The sequence below is a fragment of the Eriocheir sinensis genome, chromosome 55, assembly GCF_024679095.1.
Source record: "Eriocheir sinensis breed Jianghai 21 chromosome 55, ASM2467909v1, whole genome shotgun sequence".
NCBI lineage: Eukaryota > Metazoa > Arthropoda > Malacostraca > Decapoda > Varunidae > Eriocheir > Eriocheir sinensis.
The window spans coordinates 558,632-584,476 of record NC_066563.1 but is presented as its reverse complement, the minus strand read 5'-3'; the positions used below and the strand labels follow the sequence as shown (position 1 = coordinate 584,476).

General features: G+C 43.8%; 2 protein-coding genes across 8 annotated transcripts in view; one reads left to right on the top strand and one right to left on the bottom strand.

Annotated features, from left to right (window-relative positions):
- The window catches only part of LOC126983870 (uncharacterized), a 130,167-nt gene that overhangs the window by 61,634 nt on the left and 42,688 nt on the right, over window positions 1–25,845 (top strand). For 2 of the 4 annotated variants that reach the window (XM_050837022.1, XM_050837020.1), the window contains exons 1-2: window positions 12,627–14,325; window positions 14,840–14,879. Coding sequence is in view for 1 of the 4 variants with exons in the window: in XM_050837019.1 (XP_050692976.1) it covers window positions 14,801–14,879 (79 nt within the window). In the remaining 3 variants the exon portion in view is untranslated. The other 2 variants (XM_050837021.1, XM_050837019.1) reach the window with 2 other exon arrangements.
- LOC126983874 (myosin light chain 1) lies at window positions 3,567–17,324 on the bottom strand. Of its 4 annotated transcripts, XR_007736274.1 has the most exons (7): window positions 17,188–17,324; window positions 16,446–16,476; window positions 12,304–12,612; window positions 10,049–10,135; window positions 8,633–8,686; window positions 7,079–7,126; window positions 3,567–4,474 (listed from the first exon to the last, which is right to left on the bottom strand). XR_007736274.1 is itself a non-coding variant. In XM_050837028.1 (6 exons), exons 1-5 carry the CDS (start codon window positions 17,188–17,190, stop codon window positions 8,652–8,654), a joined length of 465 nt encoding a protein of 154 aa, XP_050692985.1. In that variant the 5' UTR covers window positions 17,191–17,324; the 3' UTR covers window positions 3,567–4,474; window positions 8,633–8,651. The 4 variants fall into 4 exon arrangements, 3 of the variants coding, with proteins under 3 accessions (XP_050692985.1, XP_050692984.1, XP_050692986.1); XM_050837028.1 differs by lacking the exon at window positions 7,079–7,126; XM_050837027.1 differs by lacking the exon at window positions 8,633–8,686.

The following is a 25,845-nucleotide window of genomic DNA, read 5'->3' as shown; positions in this document are numbered from 1 at the left end:
TACCAGTGTTTTAGGGAACACGTAGAAAAAAATAAATGTACTACTAATTCTACTACTACTATTATTTTTTCAACTACCATCACTGCTCTTAACACTACTAATACTACCTCAGCTACTACTATCATAATAGCCATCTTCAAAACCTATACATGAAGATAATAACAATAATAACAAGTTTACTGAAACCTGATATTCCAACCGTAGACTTTTCATCTATATGTGTTTTATCATGATTCAATCACGCTCTGGACTCGCGATTGCCAGCCAGTATCTTCCCTGAATAATTTTGGTGTTCATGTGTGTGTGTGTGTGTGTGTGTGGGTGTGGGTGTGTGGGTGGGTGGGTGGGTATATATGTGTACACGTGTTACATGAACGTGTTGGTTTTCTACGTGCACATGACGCGAGTGCGATTTTAAGATTTAGAATACTGGTAATATTTAAGAATATAAAAGAAGAGAGAAAGTGAAAGAGTCAGCAAACCTCACCTTATCGGCCTCCATGACAGAAGATGAAATGATGGAAGGAAAATAGGAGGGAAGTATGATAGCCTTTTTTCCCTTTGTTCCTCCGTTTCTCCTCCTTCCTCCCTTGCTTCCTTCTTTCTTCCTTCCTTCCTTGTGGTGATTTCTTACACTCCTCTCCAGTCTTCCTAAAGGGATGCTTCCTCCTTTCTTCCTATCTCCACCTTAACCAGCGACTAACGCCACACACCTCTCTCTCACTCCCTTTCTCTCTCTCTCTCTTTCTCTCTTTCTCCACCTCCTCCTCCTCCTCCACCACCATCACGGTTTTCGCGGGCACTAACTTCACATCTCCACTATTTCCCTTTCTCATCCCTTCTCTCCGTGTGTATCCAATATACTTTGCCTCCTCTTTTGCGTTTTCGATGTTTCATCTTTCATTTGCTTATCATTGCGATTTGTTAATGTGTATATTTTGATGGATGTTGGCGGATTAAACTAATATATCTTTTGTTTTCAGTCATGTGGCGCGAGAGCGGCAATGATTGGCCGGCGAAGGGGAAATGGGAGGAGATTCCAGGATTCCAACATTGATTTCACGTTGTCGCCTCGCGCATTCTAGTCAGGGATGGTCCGAGCGAGTCATCATTATTCCACAACAAGCTACAACACAACTCCTAAATACTGATACGCGGGAAAATGAAAGGCATGCACAAAAAGGAAGAAGGTGCAGGAAAACTGACGAAAGATTAGGATTTCAATGTCCTTCTGGACAGAGTTGGAATGTTCACTGGAATCAGAGCTGGAGGTGGGCGTGGCCTCACGTGTCCTGAGGGAAAGGTGAGGGGAAAAACATGCTTCTTGGCGCCGCCCAGTCGCCCGACCCGCCCTCTCTCTCTCTCTCTCTCTCTCTCTCTCTCTCTCTCTCTCTCTCTCTCTCTCTCTCTCTCTCTCTCTCTCTCTCTCTCTCTCCCTAAGTTCTCTCTCTCTCTCTCTCTCTCTCTCTCTCTCTCTCTCTCTCTCTCTCTCTCTCTCTCTCTCTCTCTCTCTCTCTCTCTCTAATTCTTACCTGAAGGGATGCCGGTTCGTCTTTTTGAAACATTTTAATGTTTTAAGCATTATACTTTTATCTCAGTCGTTCCTGAGTATTTGTCTCCTCTTGTTTTCTATTTCAGACGTGTGTGTGTGTGTGTGTGTGTGTGTGAGAGAGAGAGAGAGAGAGAGAGAGAGAGAGAGAGAGAGAGAGAGAGTGTGTGTGTGTGTGTGTGTGTGTGTGTGTGTGTGTGTGTGTGTGTGTATATATATATATATATATATATATATATATATATATATATATATATATATATATATATATATATATATATATATATATATATATATATGTGTGTAATTCATCACGGCCTGATCACGAGTTGGACTCGCTTTCACTAACAGGTACCCTCACGACGTGAGCAAGTTCTCATTATTGTCGATCTCTGGGTACTGCCAGGACCTCACACACCACACACCTCATCCCCTTTGCTCAATGGGGAACAGTAACCTGAGCGGGGCTCGAACCGCCGCCGCTTGGCCGTGAAGCCTTGCAGCTCGGCGCTCTAACCGATTGAGCTATCGGAGAGAGAGAGAGAGAGAGAGAGAGAGAGAGAGAGAGAGAGAGAGAGAGAGAGAGAGAGAGAGGACATACACAATGGGAGAAAGTATGAAGGCCAGACAAATGGAAAAAGAGAACACAATACGATAACAGAGAGAGAGAGAGAGAGAGAGAGAGAGAGAGAGAGAGAGAGAGAGAGAGAGAGAGAGAGAGAGAGAGAGAGAGAGAGAGAGAGAGAGAGAGAGAGAGATTGGTACTTGAAAAAAAAATAGAGATAAATAAAGAGTATTAAGAATCAATTATTTAAAAAATACGCAAAGCGTTTGATTCCTAAAAATTTCACATCACCACCTGATTGTCTACCTTCTCTCCTTTCAAAACTTTCTCTTCTCCACCCGGTCGTCTGTCTTCCCACACTTCCAAATATTTCTGGAACTGTTATTGTTTCTTGGGTTTTCCTTTTAAATCCATCAAAGTCCATCTGTTCCCTGATGTGACGTCAGAGACGTCATCGGTCTTTAACTCCAAGCCGCAACCTCAAAACAGTGGGGTCATGTGAAAATCGGTAAAAGCTGTCAGGAGAAAGAATAATATTGTTTACGTTGCCCCAGTAATCACAGGTCACGTAGCTCTTTATAATGATCATAATGTTTACGATGTTGGAGAGCTGTTCATTCCGACTAAAGCTCAGCCATTTACAAAATCATAGAGAGGCTGGAATAAAACACTGTGACAAGATATCTCATTATGTTTATTATAAAATGCTGAAAAATGTCAGTTATGAAAAAGAAAAGAAGCTAATGATGTCCATAATGTTTCCGATATTATCGATAGCACAGGTGGAGGGAGAGGCAAGAGAAGGAGGGAGGAAAGGAAGGAGACAACGGGGAAAGAGGAAACATATCAAGGGAGGAGGTTGGAGAGGGCTCGGAGGGGCAAGAGGAAAGGTAAAGGAAAAAAAAGCTTATTTTTAAGTTCAATTTCTTTACCCCCATTGTTGTATATGGTTCAGTTTGTGGTCGAATAATAGCTATTAGAATTTTATCTTCATTTTATCTTATTTTACTATGGGGTATAAACATTACTGAAACGTTTTCTAGGCCTGTGAGGCTTAGGAAAAGCTGGGGACCATTGGGCTAGAAGGAAGATAGAGGGAGCAAGTGGCAAAGTGGGCGGGTATGGTATTTGACTCGCGACCGAAAGGTTGAGGTCAATCCTGGCTCACTGTGCTTCTCGGTACAGGGAGGAGCATCCTCTTAGAGCTTTAATTTTATGGTTTCATCTACCTAGCTTGAGTGATTCGTTAATCCCCTTTTATAGGAAATAAGTGTTGGATAGAAGGCAAGATGGAATGAATTACTAGGCTAAAGGAAAATGAGAATTATATAAAAGGAAGGTAAGAAACGAATGAGGAAGGTAAGCAATGATAAAAGGAACTGAGCTAAAGGAAAAGGAGGACAGCGGGAAGCAGGGACAACTGAGGAGAAGGGTATGTATTGAAACACGTAATCAAGATGTTTTCCTTTTATTGAGACGATAGAGAACTTAACCAATGTGCCTACAGACAGCAGTTATTGGTAAACGATGCCGTTCCGAGCGGACTGACTGACTGACTGACTGAAGTGGGCGGCCTTGTTAACTGATCGTCTAGACTGGCTGACTGTGACACTCCCCCTGGTCACCTTTGTCGGGTGTGGCAGAGGCTCTCGTGGGCGTGCAGGGGGAGGCGGGGGAGGCAGGGCGGATCGGGCGGGTGGTGCCCCACGCAGCCCCTGGTGATGGACAACCGGTGGAGTGCGGGGCTGCGGCGGTGCACGGTAATGGCGTTGTAGCCACCCGCCGCTAGGTGGCGCAGGGCGGGCTGGCTATGCGGATCAAGTGGTCACTTCAGGTCTGGTCAACAGGTCTCGCGTCCGTGCCCGCCGCCGCCTTCACCCTCCGCCCCCCCCGAGGCCCAGCGTGGATGAAAAAGGAGACGCTTCAGAGATCCATGGGACCTTCACGCTGCTACACGCACGCACACACACGCACACACGTTCGCGCACACACATGTACACACACAGACAGAAGGACAAAATGAGCATGTAACGGGTGGTGCCTCTCGTTCCTTTAAGAAATAAATATTATAGAGGACAAAGATTTATTGTTATTTTTCTTCGGCTGCAATCACTTGATAACTGAATATATAATCCTTCTTCTTGATGTCGCTGTTGGTGTTTCTTTTTACTTCAATTTACTATAACTGATTATAAATGTCTGTGGGTTAGCTGTGCTCACAGAATGATTGTACACTGCATTGACACTCCGAATGACGATGGTGTACTCATGCGCACTCCCGTTCTGACGTCAAGAGTTGAAGATGGAGAGCGGATTTGGAGAGCGGATTTAGAGTATGGCAGCAATCTTCTTCAGGAAAGCTGCGAGAGGAGGAAAGAATGCGTTAGGATGCAACCAAACGACACTGAACAACAGTAATAAACATCTATTGTCATTCAGTTAGAGTAAAGGTTGATGTGATTAACGGAAATTGTCACTGTGTACCAATATATAGCAGATTATACCACTACTACTACTACTACTACTACTACTACTACTGTTACTACGAGTCAATTGAGAGTGTAATATTTTTTCCACAATGGTCTGATCACGTGCTGGGCTCGTGATCGCCAACCAGTACCCTCCCAGAGAGCTTTGGAGCTCGTTTAAATATTATATGGGTACTGATGGGTCCTCGCACACCACACACCCGTATCCCTCTCGCTCAAGAGGGATACAAACTGCTCCTTGTCAGGGAAAAAAAATCTGCCTGAGCTTGGATCAAACCTCAATCTGCTAGGCGTCAGCCTCTAAGGACCTTAGTCCACTGCACCATGGGAGTAGGAGTGTGTGTATGTGTGTGAGTGTGTGTGTGTGTGCGTGTGTGCGTGTCTGTGTGTGTGTGTCTGTGTGTGTGAAGTTCACCATTGTCTAGCCACGCGCTGGACGCGGGGTCGCCGGTCAGTACCCTCCCCCAGTGAGCTTGGAGCTCACAGTGACGGATCTATAGGCATGGCTGGAATCTCACCCACGGGGTGACACCAGGCGGGACACAACCCCTGACTTACACCCGGTACCCATTGGCTACTATTATAGTTGGACAGGGAGCACAGATTAAAGGAGACTGCCCATTTTTCTTCACTGCACCCGGGAATCGAACCCGGGGTGTATGTGTATGTGTATGTGGGAGGGGGAAGGGGTCTATCACTCGTGTGTAGACTTCTACCCGTCACTTTTGTTGGGTGTGGTGGGTGTCAAGTGCTTTTGTTTACATCACAGTCTGGTTAAGTGAATATACCAAAATAGTTCTTGTCACATTCTTTCCGAACCCACCCCAGCAAAGACATACATGTAGGTGGAGGCGACATTATAATTATACTATATATACTATATCAAAGTCTGCACACCATACAGATTTGATCTTACTAAATTCTACAATACAACAGAACCGTATGTACGACCAGCAGATTAAAAAGCTGCAGTAATTACACCCCAAGATCTCTTGAATTTATGACAAGTTAAATAAAAAGAATATATGATGCAATCCATAATGTGCCAAACAAGATCCGTGACGCACCAACACCAAACATCTGTAATGATCTCTAGGGTGAATTTACCTGCTCTTTGGTCTCCTGGCTGTACACACAACGCACTACAGTGGCTGCAGCCATGACAGTGACGCACCCAAATGCGCAAAGGAGTATGACATCAAAGTGGTTGAGACAGAAAATAAGAAAAAAAGAGACTTAGAGAAGAATGCGATAACTGATGAAGACTTTTGCAGCTGTGGAATGCTATTTACTCTGTATAAAGTCAAATCTCGAGGCGGGAAGATTGCTGATTAATGCAAAAAGGAAACATTTACCCTAACAATTTCGCTTTTCAGGTAATACTATTCAGGTAAAATTTTCCTTTTATTATCAGTCAGTTATTTTCCTATCTTAAGACTGCAAGAAAATATACAGGAAAATGCCATTCTTTTTATATGATCACAATAATTTAGAGGTACTACTGGAAAAAGTGGTTGTGGATGAGTAAAGATTGCTCCTCTGAGTGCATCGCTATCCTACAAAACCTGAGGCCACTGTAATAGTATTAGACAACGAAAACAAACATAACAAGTCGTGCAATATACGTTAGTTAGGATAACATACATATATCATGGGAGGAAGGACATGAGGAGGTAAGGGACCAACCAAAAAAGAAAAGAAATACAAGAATATATATAACATACATCTCATATAAAGAAATTATAAGATATTGGAACATGTGAGAGAACGAGGGGTGAAAGGGAACGGGTACGGAAGTAAAGGTACCATGAACTCAGTAAATCAAAGAAAAAAATAACAGAGGAGTGAAGGCCGCCGTCCATGGCTTCTGGTAGTCACAGCAAAAAAGTCGAGTCGTTGAAATAAAGAAAATGACAAGTCGACGGTTCACAGTGACATCACGACAGGTAAAAATAAATAAATAATAATCACGCAAGGAAGCAGCAGCAACAGCAGCAGCAGAAGCAGTAGTAGTAGAATAGTAGTAGTAGTAGTAGTAGTAGTAGTAGTAGTAGCAGTAGTAGAATAGTAATAGTAGTAGTAGTAGTAGTAGTAGTGGAAGTTGTAGTAGTGGAAGTAGTAGTAGCAGTAGTAATGGAAGTAGTATAATAGTAGTGGAAGTAGCAGTAGTAGTAGTAGTAGTAGTAGTAGTAGTAGTAGTAGTAGTGGTGGTGGAAGCAGTAACAGTGGTAGCAGAAGAGGTAAGGTCAGTAGCAGTGAAATAGTAAGGCGTGTTATAAAACTGGCAATAAGATACACTGATGTTGTTTCTTCCATTGCTGATAGAAAGCAGAAAGTAAATAAGAATCGGACGATATGGACGAAAATGCTTATAGCAGCGGGTTATGGCTTTTGAGTAAAAAGAACGAAAAAAATTATAAAAGAAAACGGGGTGTTATCGACTCCTTAGTAAAATTATACACGCTGACAACTTACTAGAATCATCCTTTTAGACTTTGTAGGCCAAAACTCTCTTTAGGAAGGCTGTAAGGCAATCAGCACATTGTAATGCAGGGTACAACAGGCGGTATACTGCAAAAATATAATCTACGGTTCTGAGCTCAGCAGGCCAGCAAAAATATAAATGAAGTAAATAACAAATAAATAAATAAATAAATAGTAAATAACAATAATAATAATAATGTAAGCAATAATTTATATACTCGGCATAATAAGGAGTTTTACATGATGTGGAAAAAAAGTTATAGAAAGCAAAAACATTATAATAATAATAAGAATATTGCTGATATTGTAGCTACCTGAAATATACATAACTTTATTACGTGCAGGAAATATTTTAGTGCAAAGAAAAAATAATGAAGTAAAATGTACGTATTGCGGTCGTATGAGCATCGGGTTGCTCGGTCGTCGTCGAGAACCACTCCGAGCGGTGGACAACCACTGCCTCCTGCATGCTGCTAAGGGCTTTATCGGTCCGCATGTACCAACTCGACCTAGCAGCCTCGCCCATCCCCGCCTCCTGACCCCTGTGATTACCGGGGCTTGAAACGGGCCGGGGCTTATCCTGGAAGTTGCCCATTCACACACGTCGGGGGGAAAGGATGGGCGGGGCGGGGCGTATGTGTCAAGTTAATGCAAATAGACCTCTTTTTATAAGTGCTGCTGCATTTTTATATTATTTTCTTGTAGCTTGAATGGCGTTGACGTCCTTTAATTGAGGGGGCAAAAACGGGGCAGAAATGGTGCTAGCATTTAAAAAAAACCGGATTGAGGATTACAGAGCAGAGACTATACTAGCTAAGGAAAACGGGAAAGGGTTATCAAGACAACTAAGTCAAATTCACAAGAAAGCAGATTTTTGTGCTGTATGCCAACTAAAATTCTAATAAGTTATAAAAAATGGAATAAACACGAATCTATTTAGCCTCAAGTACCAATGTACGAAAAAAACTATTAAGACCCATTCAACCTGATCTTGTCTAGGTTTAAATTCGTTTTAACCCTGTTACGTCCAGGTGTCGAGGGCGGTGGAGGTTCAAGACTAATACTTAAAGGTAATGCAACCGAGCTAGTGGGAGGGATTGGAGGGAGGGAGGGATGGAGGGAAAAAGGGAGGCAATAACACTGAGATAGCGCAATGGGGACAAGATTATGGGAACCGAACAAGGAAGGGGAGCTGAGCGCGAGCTGAGCGTGAGAGGGGGGAGCGTGAGCTGAGCGATGGGGGGAACGCGAGCTGAGCAAGGGGGGGAGCTCCACGTGAGGGGGGAGACAGGAAGGGAGGGAGGAAGGGAATAAAACTTTGCTAGTACGAAGGATGGCAAGATTTAAGGAACCGAGCGAGGAAGGGGAGCGGCGCCAGCTGAGCGTGAGGGAGGGGAACACAGGGTGCGCGTGAGGGAGGGGAGCTGCGCGTGAAGGAGGGAGCCAGGGAGGAAGGGAGAGAGGGAGGGAGTGGAGGGCTTTTACAGGTATGCTTCATCACACACAGGTGCGTGCCAAGGGGGGGGGGGAACTCATCTTACTTACGCATTAGCATTTTTCTTGTTTACTTGATATCTTTGCAGAGTTTCGCAAGGAAGGCTGTAAAGGAATGTTCGTTTAGTGCGAGAGAGAGAGAGAGAGAGAGAGAGAGAGAGAGAGAGAGAGAGAGAGAGAGAGAGAGAGAGAGAGAGAGAGAGAGAGAGTGTCTCATCATAGAAACACGACACCAGGGCCAGCATTCCCTTAATATTCTCACCGTCATCATCATCATCATCATCATCATCATTATCGTTACCATTTACGTTGGGGGAAAAATACCATATATTCCTTCCAAGTCCTTGTCATCATTGTTCCTTTTGCTCTACCATCATCATCATCATCATCTCCATTATCACCATCATCAGCATCAGTATCAGAAGCATCATTATAATCACCATCATCACTTTTCATTTTTTCCATCATCATCAGTAACTATGGTCCTTCTCTTCATCATCAACATCATCATCATTATTACACTGGCGATGACACTAAGTTGTTGATTTAAATGCTGGACTAAAAAAATAGAATGGTGAGAAATTGAAAGAAAAATCAGCTGTGAGAGAGAGAGAGAGAGAGAGAGAGAGAGAGAGAGAGAGAGAGAGAGAGAGAGAGAATAAGAGCACCAATAATAACTTCACAACAATCATAACAATAACCTGTGGATGGTATGAGGGAGAGGGGAAAGGCGCTGGGTGGGACGAGGGAGGGGAGAGAGGGGGAGGAGGAGGGACGAAGGAAATCAGGACACATCTACTTGAAACAAAATCTATATATCTGATTATGGAAAGTACTCTCTGTTATTTTGACGGTAATAAGAGAAACATTGACACTTAAAATACATAGGAAGTCTAGAGGATATCAGGGAGGGAGGGGAGGGAGGGAGTTGGTGGGCAGGAGGGAGGGAGGAAAGAGCGGAGATTGGGAGGCAAGGAGAAATGGAATGAATGGATGACCAGATACGGGGGAGGATGGAGAGAGAGAGAGAGAGAGAGAGAGAGAGAGAGAGAGAGAGAGAGAGAGAGAGAGAGAGAGAGAGAGAGAGAGAGAGAGGGGGGGGCGAATGCGTGGGAGGAGTGGTGGAGGGGTGGAGAGACGATGAAAGGTGAAGGAAAGTGCTCATGAAACGTTGAAACAAGTGATAGACGAGTAGACGTATAAGGATGAGCAGGTGGGAGGTTGGATGCACGTTAGAATGAGAGGTGGAGGGCTGAAAGAATGAAGAAAATGAAATGGAGGGGAAACAGATGACGGGGTTGGATGGAAAAGGTGGAAAAGACGTTACCAGGGAATGATGAAGAAGAAAAGTGAAGTGTGGGAAGAATCGGATGAGGGCAGAGTGACCAGGTGGAGGAGCGGAGAGGTGGATGAAGGTGGAACGTGTGTGTGTAGCGGAGGGAGGGCCGGTGGGAGGGAGAGACTTACGTTCATAGGGAATGAAGCCGTCTTCGTCCTCCTCTTCACAGCACTCCTTCAGGACGGGCTCCAGTTCGCTCTTTTCGAGGCGCTCACCTGTGCAAAACGGTAAAAGGGATGAGGTGGAGAGTAGCGGTGATTGTGGTAATAATAATGCTAATAATCGTAATCATTTCAACAACCATCACTTTCATTCCAACAGTGATTCACCTGCAGCGGAATGGGTCACCCGTGCACTTTGGTGAAGGTGACGAGGTGGACAGTGACGGTGATTGTGGCGGAAGCATTACCATTATTCACCATCTTTCTACCAGCTATTGCTTTGATCCTAATAAAGGCAAAAGGTAAAATTGGGGGCATACGCTGTAGCAGCGCGTGGCCTCGGTGCTCATCTCCGTAACATTGGCCCTTTCTTCCCCAGGTTTCCCCAGGTACCCATTTATCGACCAGCCCGAGAGGGAGGATGAACAGCTGGGTGAGCTGCACGCCGACTGCCCGGCCCGGGATTCGAACCCGGGTCCGCTGAGAAGAAGCCAGGCACGCTGACCACTAGACCACGCAGGCGTATATTTCCTAATAGAGTGGCTCTATTGTGAACGAAGCTCAAAGGGACATGGACAAAATTTTTACCAATACTGATAATAATGCTGTTCATTACTGTACTACTTTCAACCTGATAATACTATTCACATGTACACAAAGGTAAAAATAATGTGTGTAAAATGATTGTGGTAGTAATGATAATAACAATAATAATAATAATAATAGAAATGATAGTAATAATAATAAGAATAAGAATAAGAATAATAAGAATAAGAAGGAAAACAATAAAAAAATTATGATACTTTGCATTTTTTTCTCAGCGCCAGTTTTAATCTATTGAAATCCCTGACTTGATACATTTTTAGCCACCCTCCTGCACCTTCGAGACTAGTTTCTGAACGATGATTAATATCCGTCACACTTTCCCACATCAGTTCGGACATCAGATATAACTATAGTCTTCCAAATATGTCGAGGCCGGTCTGGCGTAGGCTCCCGCGGGTCCTTTCCTCCCCTCTGCTCTGCCATACAGTCCCAAGACCTATCCCTTCCTCTCATATGTAAGCTATAGGTAACATATGAGAGGAAAGAATAGGTGTTGGGACAGTGTGGCAGAGCAGAGGGGAGAAATGGACCCGCGGGAGCCAACGCCAAAACGGACTCGACAATTTGGTTTCACTATAAATTGTCCTCAGCCTTGTTAGTTTGTCCTGTAGCTCCCTGGAACATTGTGTTTACTTAGGCAATGTCGTACACGTCCATTTTCTAGCGTTTTTTGGTATTTGTCTACTATTACGGCACGTTTTGGTATTTTTTCCTAGTACCATCATATTTTGGTATTTTTCCACGGTAAGGAGCATCTTTTTGGTATTTTCTTCCCCAATGTTTAGGTATTTTCTCCTAGTACCATCGTCTTTTGGTAGTTTTTAATTATGCAGAGTTATTTGGCGCCTCCTCCCTTTGTCTCACCATGGTATTCACCTTCGAACAGTGATTTTAACACTTTGGTCGGGGCAATGTCATGATGATGCAAGGTTGTAAGGCAAAGAGTAACTCGTACTGGTAGAAATCACCACGGCGTGTGACACCGCCTTTTATCTATTAAGCTTCCAGGCATTATTATTAACATTACAACCTCTATATTCGGCCAACGTTTAGCCCCCTGTTATCACCAAATGAGGAAGGGGGCGTTTCGGTCCGGCATACATAAGCCATTCTTGGATTCTTGAAGTCTCCAGCATTATCTTCACTTAGTTCACAGTTTTCACACGTCTCATTACTTGTATTTATGGCCAGCTTATTGTTCCATGTTACTCACTGCGAGGAAAGAGAATGCTTTCCAGCTCAGCGTGCATCATCATCATACCCTTCTCAGATTTACAAAACCTCAGACATTTTTTTTACTTAGACGACCACTCTCATGTTCTTCCTCAGTCAGCTTTTAGTCTTCCGTTATTCATCAAAGGAAGATCTACTCCAACTTGAAGCAAATCACCATGCCGTTTTCAACCTCATACAGTTCCCAGCATAGCCAATTAGTCAATTAATCTCATACGCTCTCTTCTGTACGTTATCCCTACATGCTTTAACATTCTTCACCCTAAGAGTGTGCTCTAGCTTGGTATCATCATGCTGTTCTCAACCTCACCTCTTACCCAGTGAATTCTTTTTACTAAGGCAGACCTCTCCGTTCAGTACTTTATTCCCTCCCTGGTACTCACCAAGGGAAAGGAGGATGTGTTCGAGCTCAGCGTACATCATCAAGCCGTTCTCAGACTTGTCGTAGAGCTTAAGCACCTCCATGAAGTCCTCGTAAGAGCCGGCGTCCTTGTCCTTCTTGACCTGAGCGAAAATGGGCATGAAGTCATCAACCTTGATCATCTTTTCCTTCTTCTTGTCCTTGCCTCCAACCTTCTCAATGACAGCCAGGGTGGGGTTCAGGTTCAGGGCTCGGAGGCAGTCGCCGATGTAGAAGGCGTCCATCGTGCCATTGCCCTCGAAGTCATAGATTGAGAAGGCGAATTTCACCCCTGTAAGGAATGAATGAGAAAATATAGTCAGGAGTAAGGCTAGGTTATGTTTGGTTATTCATATATGGTGTGCTCGTTTGAAGGCGAGTTCTAGTTAGAGGAGAAAAAAATATTTAATTTAATATTAATTTAAGAAGGAGAATTTCACAAAAGGCTAGCAAGTAAAATATAGGTTAGGTTAATTACGGTGAGCTTTATCATAGTAGTAAAATATTAGGTATTTAAATGCAATGTTTACTTGAGGATTTTGATGGCCGTGCAAGTAGGATAATTTTATGCAATGAGAAAATGTGTGTTTTTTTCGTTCGGCCATGAAACAACGACTGCGAAAAATGAAACAATAGATAACTTTACTGAAACAACTTTTTTTTTTACAGGTAGGGAGGCAGACCAAAAGTTTCCTTACTCAGAAAATAGAAACTTCACCCTTGACTAATGAGGGGATGATATTTGAAGGATTTTGTGCTGTGTTGTAACAGATATATGAATGATATGACTTTTACTTATGATTTAGATTGTGTCCATATTGTTTTATCTTTTTTCATTGTTTTGGCTGACATTTTCTGGATATTTTTTTGGCTTTCAATTCTTAAAACCCTTATTTTCTCTCTATATATCGAGGCGACTCAATTACGGAGCGAGGACAATAGGAATTTCAATGCTTTCTGATATAAAAAAAATCGATTATTTTCTGACTTTACTTCTGTTTTTCCTCCTATTTTCGATTATTTAGCAACGTTACTCGTTTACCTACAAAGAGGTCAAATATTTTAAGCAAAATTTAACATTTCAACAACAAAATCGCAATGTTGCCTGGACGTATACGCCACAAAACTCTATATACTACTACTACTACTACTACTACTACTACTACTACTACTACTACTACTACTACTACTACTACTACGCTGCTACGACGATTAATACTCCCACTAATGATGATGATAATAAGAGTGACTATACCATGCGTAGCTCTGTAGGATGGCTGGCGCCCCTTCCCTCCCTCCCTCCGTTACCCCTGCCTAGCGCCTCGCCAGCCCCGCTTTGGCACTGGCACCGCTATCAGGTGTCCACAGGAATAGTGTCGCGCCATATAAGGCACCCCAGCCTGGCCCCGGCACCCCCCACTGCCTCTCTTTTCCTCCGCTTTACTCCGTTTTCTCCTTTCTCTGCTCCCTTGTACTCTCTCTCTCTCTCTCTCTCTCTCTCTCTCTCTCGTTTTCAGTCCTACTTTCATGTAATATATCTTAATTTTTGCGTTGATTTCCATTACTACGAGTAACATTATCATTCCTATTTTTTTTTTATTGTCTCGTGCCATTTTTACATTTACGGTAGTTATTTAGAAAAAGACGGACTACTGCTACTCCTATACCACTACTACTACTACTACTACTACTACTACTACTTTTACTACTATTACGTACTACTAATACTGCTATTAATAATGATAAAACACTAACGGTATCAATTTAGTTTCGGAACAGTACATTTAGCGTTCCGTTACGTCGGGGAAAAATCACGCTCGTTCGAACGCTCGCTGAGAAATGTAAACAAACAGAAGAGAGACGAAGGCGGAGTGCGCGGTGGAGTGATATGTTTTTCTAGCCTAATATATGGCCATCGGTGACTATATAGTGCCAGTAGGGGTTGGGGAAGACGGGCATGGCGCTGTGTCATGCCAGAGGATCATGATATCTCCTCTTCGAATAGGTGTGTGGAAAGAGATGGTCCTCATAATCAATGTTCTAGTGTTATGGTTCTTGCCTTGTCATATGGGTTTAGCTGCAGCCTGAGCCGTGAATCATGTACTGCTTTAATTTTCGTGGCAATGTGATACTTGTGGGATAGTTTAACCTTATATGAATATAGTTCTATGTATGTATTTATTGTTTAGATGCAAAGGTATTTACCGAAATATCATAAGAACATGAGAATATAAGAATATAGGGAAACTGCAAGAGACCGGGTGGCCTACAAAGGGCAGCTCCAGAATCCCTCCCACTTATTGTGTCCTACAAATGTTACAGTCTTGAATAGTTTTACCTTGTATGAATTTAAATTGTATGTATGTATTTATTTATTGTGTAGCTGCAAAGGTATTTACCGAATGTATCTGCATGCGTCTTACTGAAGTTACAGCTTGAAGGGGAAGGCTTGATGGTTTGATTGCCTGTGTTTACTGTGTATGTATTATGAATACAAAGTGTGTGCTTGTCTTCTGCAGGTCGGGTGCCTAGAGGGGATCCAAATCTCATCTAAAGCATGTAAGTAGAGTCCATTGGTTTTCATGTTTTACAAAGCGTTCGAACTATCTAGAAAACGTTTTTTTTTCTATTCCATCTGTTGATGTTCTGCGTATTTACGTAATTTGTTGTTTCTTCGTTATGTTTTCTGACATTACCTGAATGTTACTTGATTCAGCCATATCCTACTTTTTTGAGCTTGTATTCCTCTCACTTTACATCTCTTCCTTATATCTTCTGGGGCTCGAATCTAGTATGATCAACTACGTTCCAGACTTGAATTTCGATCTATTTCTTATTCTTTGTTTTCGTATCATTTCAAACGTGTTGGCTGAAAGTGTAATGATTCTGGACGCTTCTTGTCGAATATTTCCTTTCTTGATCGATTAGTTCTTGAATCTGATCACGCATTGACGTTCAAGTTTTCGAATTGTAAAGGCTGAAAGGTGTAAGTTCTTCAATTGGACTAGAGATGGGGGTGGCGGAGTGTCGAGTGTCAAAGCATCTTATTGGTGGATTGAGTCGTATGGTCGAGGCTCCGGGCCATATATAGTGTGATAGACGGCGGCTCCTAGTAGGCAGGTCACGTGGTACACATGGACACGGACACTGTCTTCCTTCTATCTTTTTTTCCTGCTTCTCATCAGTCATCTGAAGGATGGAAAGGATAAGAGGAGAGCATGTGTCCTATTCCTCTTTCCTTTTAATTAACTTTCATCTTTCTCTTTCGTTTTCCATAACTTTCCATCCTATTCTGGCATTCTGACTCGCAAAGTCAAATGAAAAGTCAACTGTCCACGTCGTGTTTCATCATCTTCAACACCATCATCATCATCGTCATCACTCCTGAGCATCATCATAAGTTCCGAAGACAAAAACGGTCAGGTCCCATTGGCCAACACAAGTGCACCTCAGCCGGCCACCCATATTATTTCAAGTTCCTTATAGCGGAGAGACGACGTTTTGCCAGTGACTAAGTCAAAGGAATTTCAAGACAATAATAGCCGGCGTCAAGGAACTTAGTTGGTGGTTGTCTGCTGTGCCAAGGCCGGCTGGGAGGAAGGGAAGGAGAGGGGCAAGGAGGAAGGGAAGGGAGGGAGAGAGGGAAGGAGGTGGGTATTTTTGGTGTACTAGCCGGCACAAGGTAGCAGCTAGAGGCAAGATGGGGGTGGGAGGGAGAAGGGAGGGGGTGGGGATACAGTGGCCAACTCAACCCTCTCTCCATCCTTATATGAACATTTTCCCCCTATTATATTATTTCTCTATTCGCCTCCTTGTCCAGGCATTAGCCATTCGTAACTGTTCTTCTTTCTCCATTATCTTTTCTGTCATTTTTCTCTTTTTTCTTTTGTTTCATTGGGTTTCTAGTTTTATATTTCTTATCAATTATTTTTCTATCATTTATCTTCTTATTTGAGTTCTGTTAGCGCTACTCTGCACTCATTTGGACACTTGTTTCCAATATTCTTCATTTTCATGTCATGGGAGAAATAGGGTGCTGCGGTTTCACAAAGATGAAGGTGACTTGTGAGATAGGAGTCTGTGTGTGTATAGGTTGAAGCTAGGCTGGAACACCCTTTTACTTACTCTCAACGTCGCGAGCACTGAGATCCGCAGCCTGAGGGAGAGAGAAAAGAAAGAAGTGTTAGTTTAGTCTACACTTGGGAAAGGAAATATAAAATTCGCCCGTATCCGACAATCCCTCAGATGTAATAGATCTCCTGACTATTTTAATTAAAGCCATGTATCAATCTTAATTTATGGTTATTGCTGATGAAGCCGTGAAGGTACTGACTGATTTTAATTCAAGGTGCAAAAGTAGTCATCTGCTGATGTGTTAAAAGAGTTTTTGGGGCTGAGGGTTTTGATAAGCATGATTATAACGTGGGTCTTGGTGCCCGGGCCATGTTGGTCATCGTAATTCTGAAGGAATGGTGACGCCATGGGGGATGCGATACCGGAAGACTAAGGTCAAGAAAGACCCTCAACGCCCCTCTGCTACGGCAACATGACGGACAGGAAACAAAGAATGTAAAGCTAATGAGACTCAGGAGTGGTGCATAATCCATCCTTATCCTACGAGGAGGCCTCTGTAGGAGGGTTAGCTGGGCATCCACACATCCGGCGGGCCCTTGGGCCACGCCCCGACGCCCCACGCCCCCATGGGAGGGCGGGGCCGGGCTGGCGGGGCTCTATATCCTGGCACATTTGGGGCACTGTATTGGGCGTGGCGAGGCCCCGGGGCACTGTACACGGGCACTACACTATGGGCGGCACTAGAGGGGCGCCCCGCGGCGGCACTAGGGTCCTGCGAGGCGACAACACTTACCATTGTGACTTAGCCTCTAGCACACCACGTAAACGGGGCAAAAGGCAGACCTGAAGTGACTACGACTTCACTCTCGGCGGATAATTTTATACATAGTAGATGGCGCTGGCGTCGCGGCCCGCCGGGTATTTTTGGCCGGAATGCCGTCCGGGTTACATTGTCTAATCCTGGCGGCGGGGCGGCGGAGGGCCGGCCTAAACGGGCGCGCACACGCTCCTAAAGGAAACTTGAGCCTTGTGGTCTTCGGCGGCAGGTCGTGGCCGTGCAGTGCTCGCCTGCCACCCTGACCGCCGCCAGCAGCAGGCCCCGCGGCCGCCAGGCCCTTCACGCCCAGCCTTCGCCGACGCCGCCGCCATCACCCAGGGCAGGGAGGCTCCGGCGCCACGTGGGCCACGGTATCCGGAGTGACCTTGACGGCTGAAGGCGGCGGCGGCACAACCGCTCCGCCGCAGGAGCCCCGCAGAGCTCTGCCACTCGAGGGCCACAGGTGTGCCGTGCTCCCGTGGACCAGAGTCGCTGGTCACACCACGCAGCCCCAGACCACCCCCACCTCCGCAACGCCTGTTCTATGAAGCCCCTCACAGCAGACCCTCACCTACAGGAGGTGTAAGCCGGGGCGCCGAGCTGCCGTGTCATGATGGTGGCTACCGACATGCGGCCTGGGGGCACCGCCACCTGCAGGAGGCTGTCCTGCCTGATCGTATGTTGCCTGTAAGTTTATCTTACATGTGTTCTAATGGCCCATAGAAGGAAGAGACAAGACAGGGAGAGCGTAAAAACGAGAAGAGAAAGCTGTCCTTTTTTCCGCTCTGCACATCGTTGGCGCCTCATGAGTCAGCCGCCTGGCCAGCGAGCCGTGGCAGCAGGGCACGCAGAGCCGCGCCGCCCCCACCCGAGGCGTCACAGCGAGGAGGAAGCCAGCCACAAAAAGCCTTGCACACACCTGTTGGGTTCCCCGAGCCGGGCTGCCGCAGCACCGCACTCGTGACCTGCAAAATCCTCCCCACTCGCCGCTTCTATGCCCGAGGGACAAAAAAGATATGGGAAATAGAACTACCTAGACCAGAGACGCCATCAAAGGCAGCGGGACGTGGCAAACACACACAAAAAAAAACGTTAAATATCTACCTGCCCAGAAGTCCGAAATCTCGACCGCGATGAGAACACCCACGTAGACACCAAAGAGGATGAGGAAGAAGAACAAGAGGAGATGGAGAAAGGAAAAAAAAAAAACTGGACGGAAAAAAGGCGATTGAGGAGAAGTATGGAATTATGAAAAGGGTAAAGAGAGAAAAATAGGTAAAAAGCAAATGAAGTAAGAAGTGAAGAAAGTATGGGAGAAGATAACAGGAAAGTAAAGCATGGAGGGAGAGAATGAGAAATAGGAGTAAAGAAGAGAGTATGGGAGACAGTTAAACGTTAGAAAAAATATGAAAAAAGGAAGGAAAGGGAAAAAGGAGTATACATTGAAAGAGTAGAGATAACAAAATAGATAGATATGAAGAGAGAGAGAGAGAGAGAGAGAGAGAGAGAGAGAGAGAGAGAGAGAGAGAGAGAGAGAGAGAGAGAAAGCGGAGCCACAAGGACGAATGACAACACACTAAATCAATGTGGATATATAAGGTGCCAAGTGTGACGTAATGTACACTCACCTTGCTCAAATCCACCTCACCTGTCTGTATGCACCCTCACCCACACCCACACCCATACACACACCTCAAACCCACATCCACATCCCCTACACCACACACATCCATCTCCTTCCACCCCACACCTATATCCACAACTACACCCACACCCATACCTACACCCACCTTCTCAAACCCACACCCACACAGATCCCTCTCCCCTACACCACACACATCCATCTCCTTCCACCCCACACCCATATCCACAACTACACACACACCCATACCTACACCCACCTTCTCAAACCCACACCCACACAGATCCCTCTCCCCTACACCACACACATCCATCTCCTTCCACCCCACACCCATACCCTCTCAAACCCACATCCACACAGATCCCTCTCACCACACACACACACACACACACATCCGTCTCTTTTCACCCTATACCCACATCCACAACTACACCCTCATCCATATCCACACCCAATGCAGCCACATACCCTTCCATACCTACACTCTCATCCACATCCCTATCCTCATCCTTCTACACACACACACACACACACACCAACAGCCCCCCTCCCACACACACACACACCCATAACCCTCCACAAATACACACCTTATTCACCCACCCTACCTGTATCAACATTCTCATTACCTGTACAGTTATCCACATTCACTCCTCCCATCTTGCCACACCTTTACTCACCACCTTTTCCACCTGTGTTCCTATCCACTTACCCATATCAACTTCCCTGTTACCCATACATGTTCTTGAGGAAGCTGAGACAGGGTGGGTTAAGTCTCACTAGTCTCAAAATACGGTTGATATTAAAGGAATTTGGGGATAAGCGGGGAGACAGACAAACAAAAGAAGAAAGAAAGTCAGGTTAGATTAGGTTTCTTAAAAGCTATTAGAAGTTAGGTTAGGTTTGATTAGATTTGATTAGGTTAGGTTAGCTTAGGTCGTGTTGGGCTAGGTTTCATTATTTTCAGTACGATTGGAAGTTAAAATCAAGCTACTTGTGAGGAAAGGTGGGGGGCGGAGGGAGGTCATGGCCGACTGCCCATTCCCCAACAACCTCTGCTGCTCTTGCTATGCCACCATGACGGCCACATCCACGCTCCTCTTTCATTCACACCTATAGGCAATATCCACTTAGCCTGTAAAGGGAGGAGAGAGAGAGAGAGAGAGAGAGAGAGAGAGAGAGAGAGAGAGAGAGAGAGAGAGAGAGAGAGAGAGAGAGAGAGAGAGAGAGAGAGAGAGAGAGAGAGAGAGAGAGAGAGAGAGAGAGAGACAGAGACAGAGGAAGAGAAATTGGCTTATAGAAGTGATAAATGAATGCCTACAAATCAGGTGGTTGAATTAGCTGTTAGTATTATTGTTATTATTGTTATTATTATTATTATTTCATCATCATCATTATTGTTATGGATGATGATGATTATGACGATGATAATACTGGTGAGGATGGAAATGAGGAGAAGGATGAAACAAGAACAAGAAAAGAGGGGAAAAGGAAAGTGAAGCAGATAGTAGGAAAAACAAAACAAGAAAAGAGAGAGGAAGAAGAGGAAGAAAAGAAGGGAGGTGACAGCTGTAACTCGTATTCGTAACAAGATATGGTGTCGCTGTTTGGGGTCGTGGTTTGGAGTTTCAGACTGGGTGCCTTTCCTGACGTCCCGTGGTTCGAACTGTCTTACCCCGGCTTGACTCTAACTCTACCGACCGAACGAAGTACCAAGTAGAGGAATGAAGTACAAGAGAAGGACTGTGACTTGGAGATGTGATGGTGAGTGAAGCAGATTGTAGGAAAAAAACAAGAAAATAGAGAGGAAGAAGAGGAAGAAAAGAAGAAGGCACAGAGAGGGGTAGATGACGAGACTCTACACTCTATACTCATTCTCTTTCATTCTGCTGCTTCGTACTTTGTTCTCTTCATCTACCCCTCTCTTTATCTTCCTCTTTTCTTCCTCTTCTTCCTCTCTTTTACTGCTTTTTTCCTACTATCTGCTTCACTCACCATCACATCTCCAAGTAACACTCCTCTTGTTCTTCATTTCGCTACTTGGTACTTCGTTCTCTTCATCTACTCTTCTCTGTACCTTCTTTTCTTCCTCTTCTTCCTCTCTTTTATTGTTTTTTTCCTACTATCTGCTTCACTCACCATCACATCTCCAAGTCACATTGCTCTTGTTCTTCATTCCGCTACTTCATACTTCGTTCGGTCGGTAGAGTTAGAGTCAAGCCGTGGTAGTGACGAGCCGGGGTAAGACAGTTCGAACCACGGGTCGGCAGGACAGGCACCCAGTCTGAAACTCCAAACCACGACCCCAAACAGCGAGTTACAACTGTCACCACCCACGAATTATGAAGAGGATACGTTGAGACATCGAAGAGAGGGCAACAAAATTATAAGAACAAGAAAAGAATGGAAAGGGGGAGGTGAAGTAGGAGGGAGATAGAGAAAGCAAGAGGAAAGAATAAAAGCAGGAAAAAGTACAAAAAAAGGAAGAAAAGAAGGAAAAGTGGGAGGTGAAGCAGGTGGTAGAAAAAGAACACAAGAAAAGAGGGAGGAAGAAGAGGAGGAAAAGAAGGAGAAGGTACAGAAAAGGGGTAGATGAAGGGAACGAAGAAAGAAGTAGAGGGAATGCCGTGTAGGAACGCTCTCAAAGTCTACGGTAATTCCATGTAAATTTTCATTACCTTCCCTCCTCTTCCTACACCTTCTCTTCCTTCTCCTCCTCCTCCTCCTCCTCCTCATCATCATCATCACCAGTCTCCTATTTCTTCTAATCCTCTTCCTTCTCCTCCTTTTCATCCTCCTCCACCTCCTCCTCCTCCTCCTCCTCGTCCTCCATCTTCCCTATCACCCACAGAACTGTTTACCACCCGCACCAAAACCACCACCACCACCACCACCACCAGAGTTTAGCGAGTACCACACTTTAAACATTCTTCCCTCCACTCAGTCAGCCATCCACCATCACCACCATCACTCACCACCATAAACACCTTCACCTCTCCCAACACCACGCACCCACATCACCATCATATCCACCTCAACCCCTCTCAGTACCACCGCCCACCACCTCCAACAACGCATACACACTCCATTGTAGCACTCTCTCTCTCTCTCTCTCTCTCTCTCTCTCTCTCTCTCTCTCTCTCTCTCTCTCTCTCTCTCTCTCTCTCTCTCTCTCTCTCTCTCTCTCTCTCTCTCTCTCTCTCTCTCTCTCTCTCTCTATCTCTCTCTCTCTCTCTCTCTCTCTCTCTCTCTCTCTCTCTCTCTCTCTCTCTCTCTCTCTCTCTCTCTCTCTCTCTGCCAACCACACCACCGCCCACTTATATACTTTACGGCCTCGTATACTTAAGCGTGACGTAACTATCTGCTCGGCGTGCAGGTTTTTCATTCCATTGGTGCAAGTTGCCTGGGCATTGGTAAGACTTCTTTATTATGGATGTGTGTTCACGTACCTCCTACTGCTAAATGGCCCTCCTTCAGGGCTCTCATTTATGGCTATGATTGCTATTATTATTATCTATATAGTTTTTGTTGTTATATATATATATATATATATATATATATATATATATATATATATATATATATATATATATATATATATATATATATATATATATATATATATATATATATATATATATATATATATATATATATAATAATATATATATATAATAATAATAATAATAATAATAATAATAATAATAATAATAATAATAATAATAATAATAATAATAATAATAATAATAATAATAATAATAATAATAATAATAATAATAATAATAATAATAATAATAATAATAATAATAATAATAATAATAATAATAATAATAATAATAATAATAATAATAATAATAATAATAATAATAATAATAATAATAATAATAATAATAATCATAAAAATGATAATTTTACCCCGCTGCTGCTGACCTAAACAAATGAAAGTAGTCACTGGGGGGGTGGATAAGGGCGAGAGAGGGAGGTGAGAGTGAGGGGGCGAGAGGAGCCGCGCGGGAAGGAGGGTAATGGCTCTCCCGGCATGTTGGCAGAGAGAGTGAGAGAAGAAGGGAGAGAGGAAGAGAGAGATGGACTTTGGAAGGAAGAGAGGGAGAGTGACGTAAAGAAGGAAAGTGAAAAGAGAAACAAGTAAAATTAATACAAGATAGGAAGAAAAAATCTAACAGGAAAATCTGCAAGAGAGAGAGAGAGAGAGAGAGAGAGAGAGAGAGAGAGAGAGAGAGAGAGAGAGAGAGAGAGAGAGAGAGAGAGAGAGAGAGAGAGAGAGAGAGAGAGAGAGAGAGAGAGAGAGGAAGAAAGAAAAAAAAGTAAAGTACTAATATGAAGTACATGATTTGTAGAAGGATAAACGATTAGTGGAAAGTAAGAGCGGCGATATGGAAGAATGTATAAGGAGGTAGGAGGATGTAGAAGTGGGAGGCAAAAACTTTTAAAACGAGAAAGGAAGAGGAAAGACAAGGATGTTTTTCTAGGTGCTGTATCTCTAAATTGACAAAAAAAAAAAAAAACACCAACAGCATGGAGAAACAGAAAACAACAACAACAACAACAACAACAACAACAACAACAACAACAACAACAACAACAATTAGAGACTGACAGCAGAAAAAAATATATAGAAAAAAACCAGTCGGAAACAACCGGACAGAAAAAGAAATAAAAACAACAACAGGAAGAAAAAGCAACAGACGAAAACAACCTACAAAGAAACAAACGAACAACAGCAAAAAGAACAGCAATTAGAGAAAACAAGAAGAGGAAACAACAACAGTATATATATATCTAACTTACTATATTGATCTATTTCTTTCGTCATTCCCATAACTTACGTAACTGCTATTGATGAAACGGAAACTAAATGAGGTTCAGATCGATTATTGGAAACATGAAAATTCAACGATAATGAAGACATATAGAGCACGAAAGGAAAAAGGAATGACAAAGAAATACAGCGAAAGAGAAAGAGAGAAAAGGAAGGTAAGAAGAAAATGACAGACGAAAGTAAATCAGGCTCACATCGATTATCGGAAACATGAAAATCCGATGATAATAAAGAGAAAGAGAAATGTGAAAAAAAAGCGAAAGAGGAAGAGAGAAAAGGAAGGGAAGAAGATAATGACACATGAAAGTAAATGAGGTTGACATCGAATATGTGTTCTTTGAGGTGTTTCTGCTTTATTTCGTCTATGTAATTCTTACGTGCACATTTAGTAGAGTTTTATGATGTGTTCTGTGGCATAACGGGATCCTTGTGTACCTAGTTTTAGGAATATGGTGTCAGGATTCCTTTTCATCACTGCCTGCGACATGCACCTCCGTGGAGCAGTGCTCAGCGTGCTTGGCTACGACTCAAAAGGCCCGGGTTCGAATCCCTGCCTGGGCATTCGGCGTGCAGCTCACACAGCTGTTCATTCTCCCTTTCGGGCTTGTCGATAAAGGGGCACCTGCATGGGGGACCCTGGGGAAGGTAAACTGTGGCAATCCTGCATTTCCCTTTGGCCGGTGTCTTGGGGTAACTGGTTCTTATCTACCACAGTATTGTCGTCCGTTTTTTTGTACGTTGTCTTTATCTTTAAAAGCATTAGAAACCGTGGGCGTCCCCTTGGCCTCCTCCTGGTTAGTAGTATATGTAAATTGATCTAACGTAGATCGCTTTCTATAATCAAGGTCAAAGCTTCAGGTCACAGTCAAAGAACGGTTTTTGTTGATGTCAACGTTCTGGCTCATGAACCATTCAACCTGTTTTGTTCGTGTATACTACTGACATGACTTACACCGCCATTCAAAATTTGGTCACAGGTCAAAGGTCAAGGTCACATAGGCAAACTAACGTTCACTTTGCGGACCATTTATTGCCAGCGCAGCAGCGCGAGAGTGCTGTTCCTCTTTTTTTATTTTTCATTTTTGTATACACTTTGGGGATCATAATGAAAAAAAATATGTTGATAATGTCCGGGAAGTCTTCATGCAGGCCTCCTCATTCTGAGTACCTCCCGGCAGGATCTGTCGACTTGCTTGAACAGCGAACTCTGTGAGCGACCCCTTGGCCTCCTCCAGTCAGGAATGTCTCTCACAGAGACAACCCGATGAGCAGAGTCGGCTTCTGAGTAGCGTGCCATGTGCCCGTACAGCCGGGGTTGGCGTTGATGGACTATGTTGGTAATATATGTCGAATCAGTCTCACGGAGAAGTCGCCGGTTTGACACAATCATTCCAGCGATATCCAATCATTTTGCGTAGACACTTATTACCAAAGGCATCAATCCGCCCTCCAACTCTATTTATTTTACATATGGTGGCTAGTAAACAATCAAATTTACTATTCAGGAAATTGGTGGAACTAAAAAGATATTTCAATAGAAGGAGCACGAAATAAAAGCGATATAAAAAAGAAAAACGTGGCCACAGTGATAAAAACAAATGTCAGAGTAACGGAGACGCACTGTGGCTGAGTCTTTTTTTACTTCAAGGTTTTATTACATAGATAACTTAGGAGGTGGATACTTTTATTTACATTTTATAGGACAAACTGGTAGTGATGGTGGTGAAGGTGGCAGTGGTGATAAGGGCTGTGTTGAAGATAGTTGTGGTGGTGATGATGGTGGTGATGAAGCAATGTTTTCACACTAGAGAGAACGTGGAGCTTGGGAGGAGCAGAGATGAATGAGGGTGGTGAAAAAGGCAAGGAGGAGGAGGAGGAGGAGGAAACATGGACGAGCAGGCCGCAGAAAGCCTATTGGCTCATTGCGAGGCTGCCTGCTTTCAGTGACTGAACCAACCCGTCAGCCACAGGAGTGGCCTGCGTGATTAAGGAATAAAGCACCAATGTACATAATCAAGAAAACGTTTAGTTCACTCCCGACGCAGCAAAGTTACGGTCAATGCGGTTTTTAAATGACTTGATTGTTTCCGCACTATCCACTCCTACAGGAAGGCTGCTCCAGTTGTGGACAAATCTGTTCGAGAAATAACTC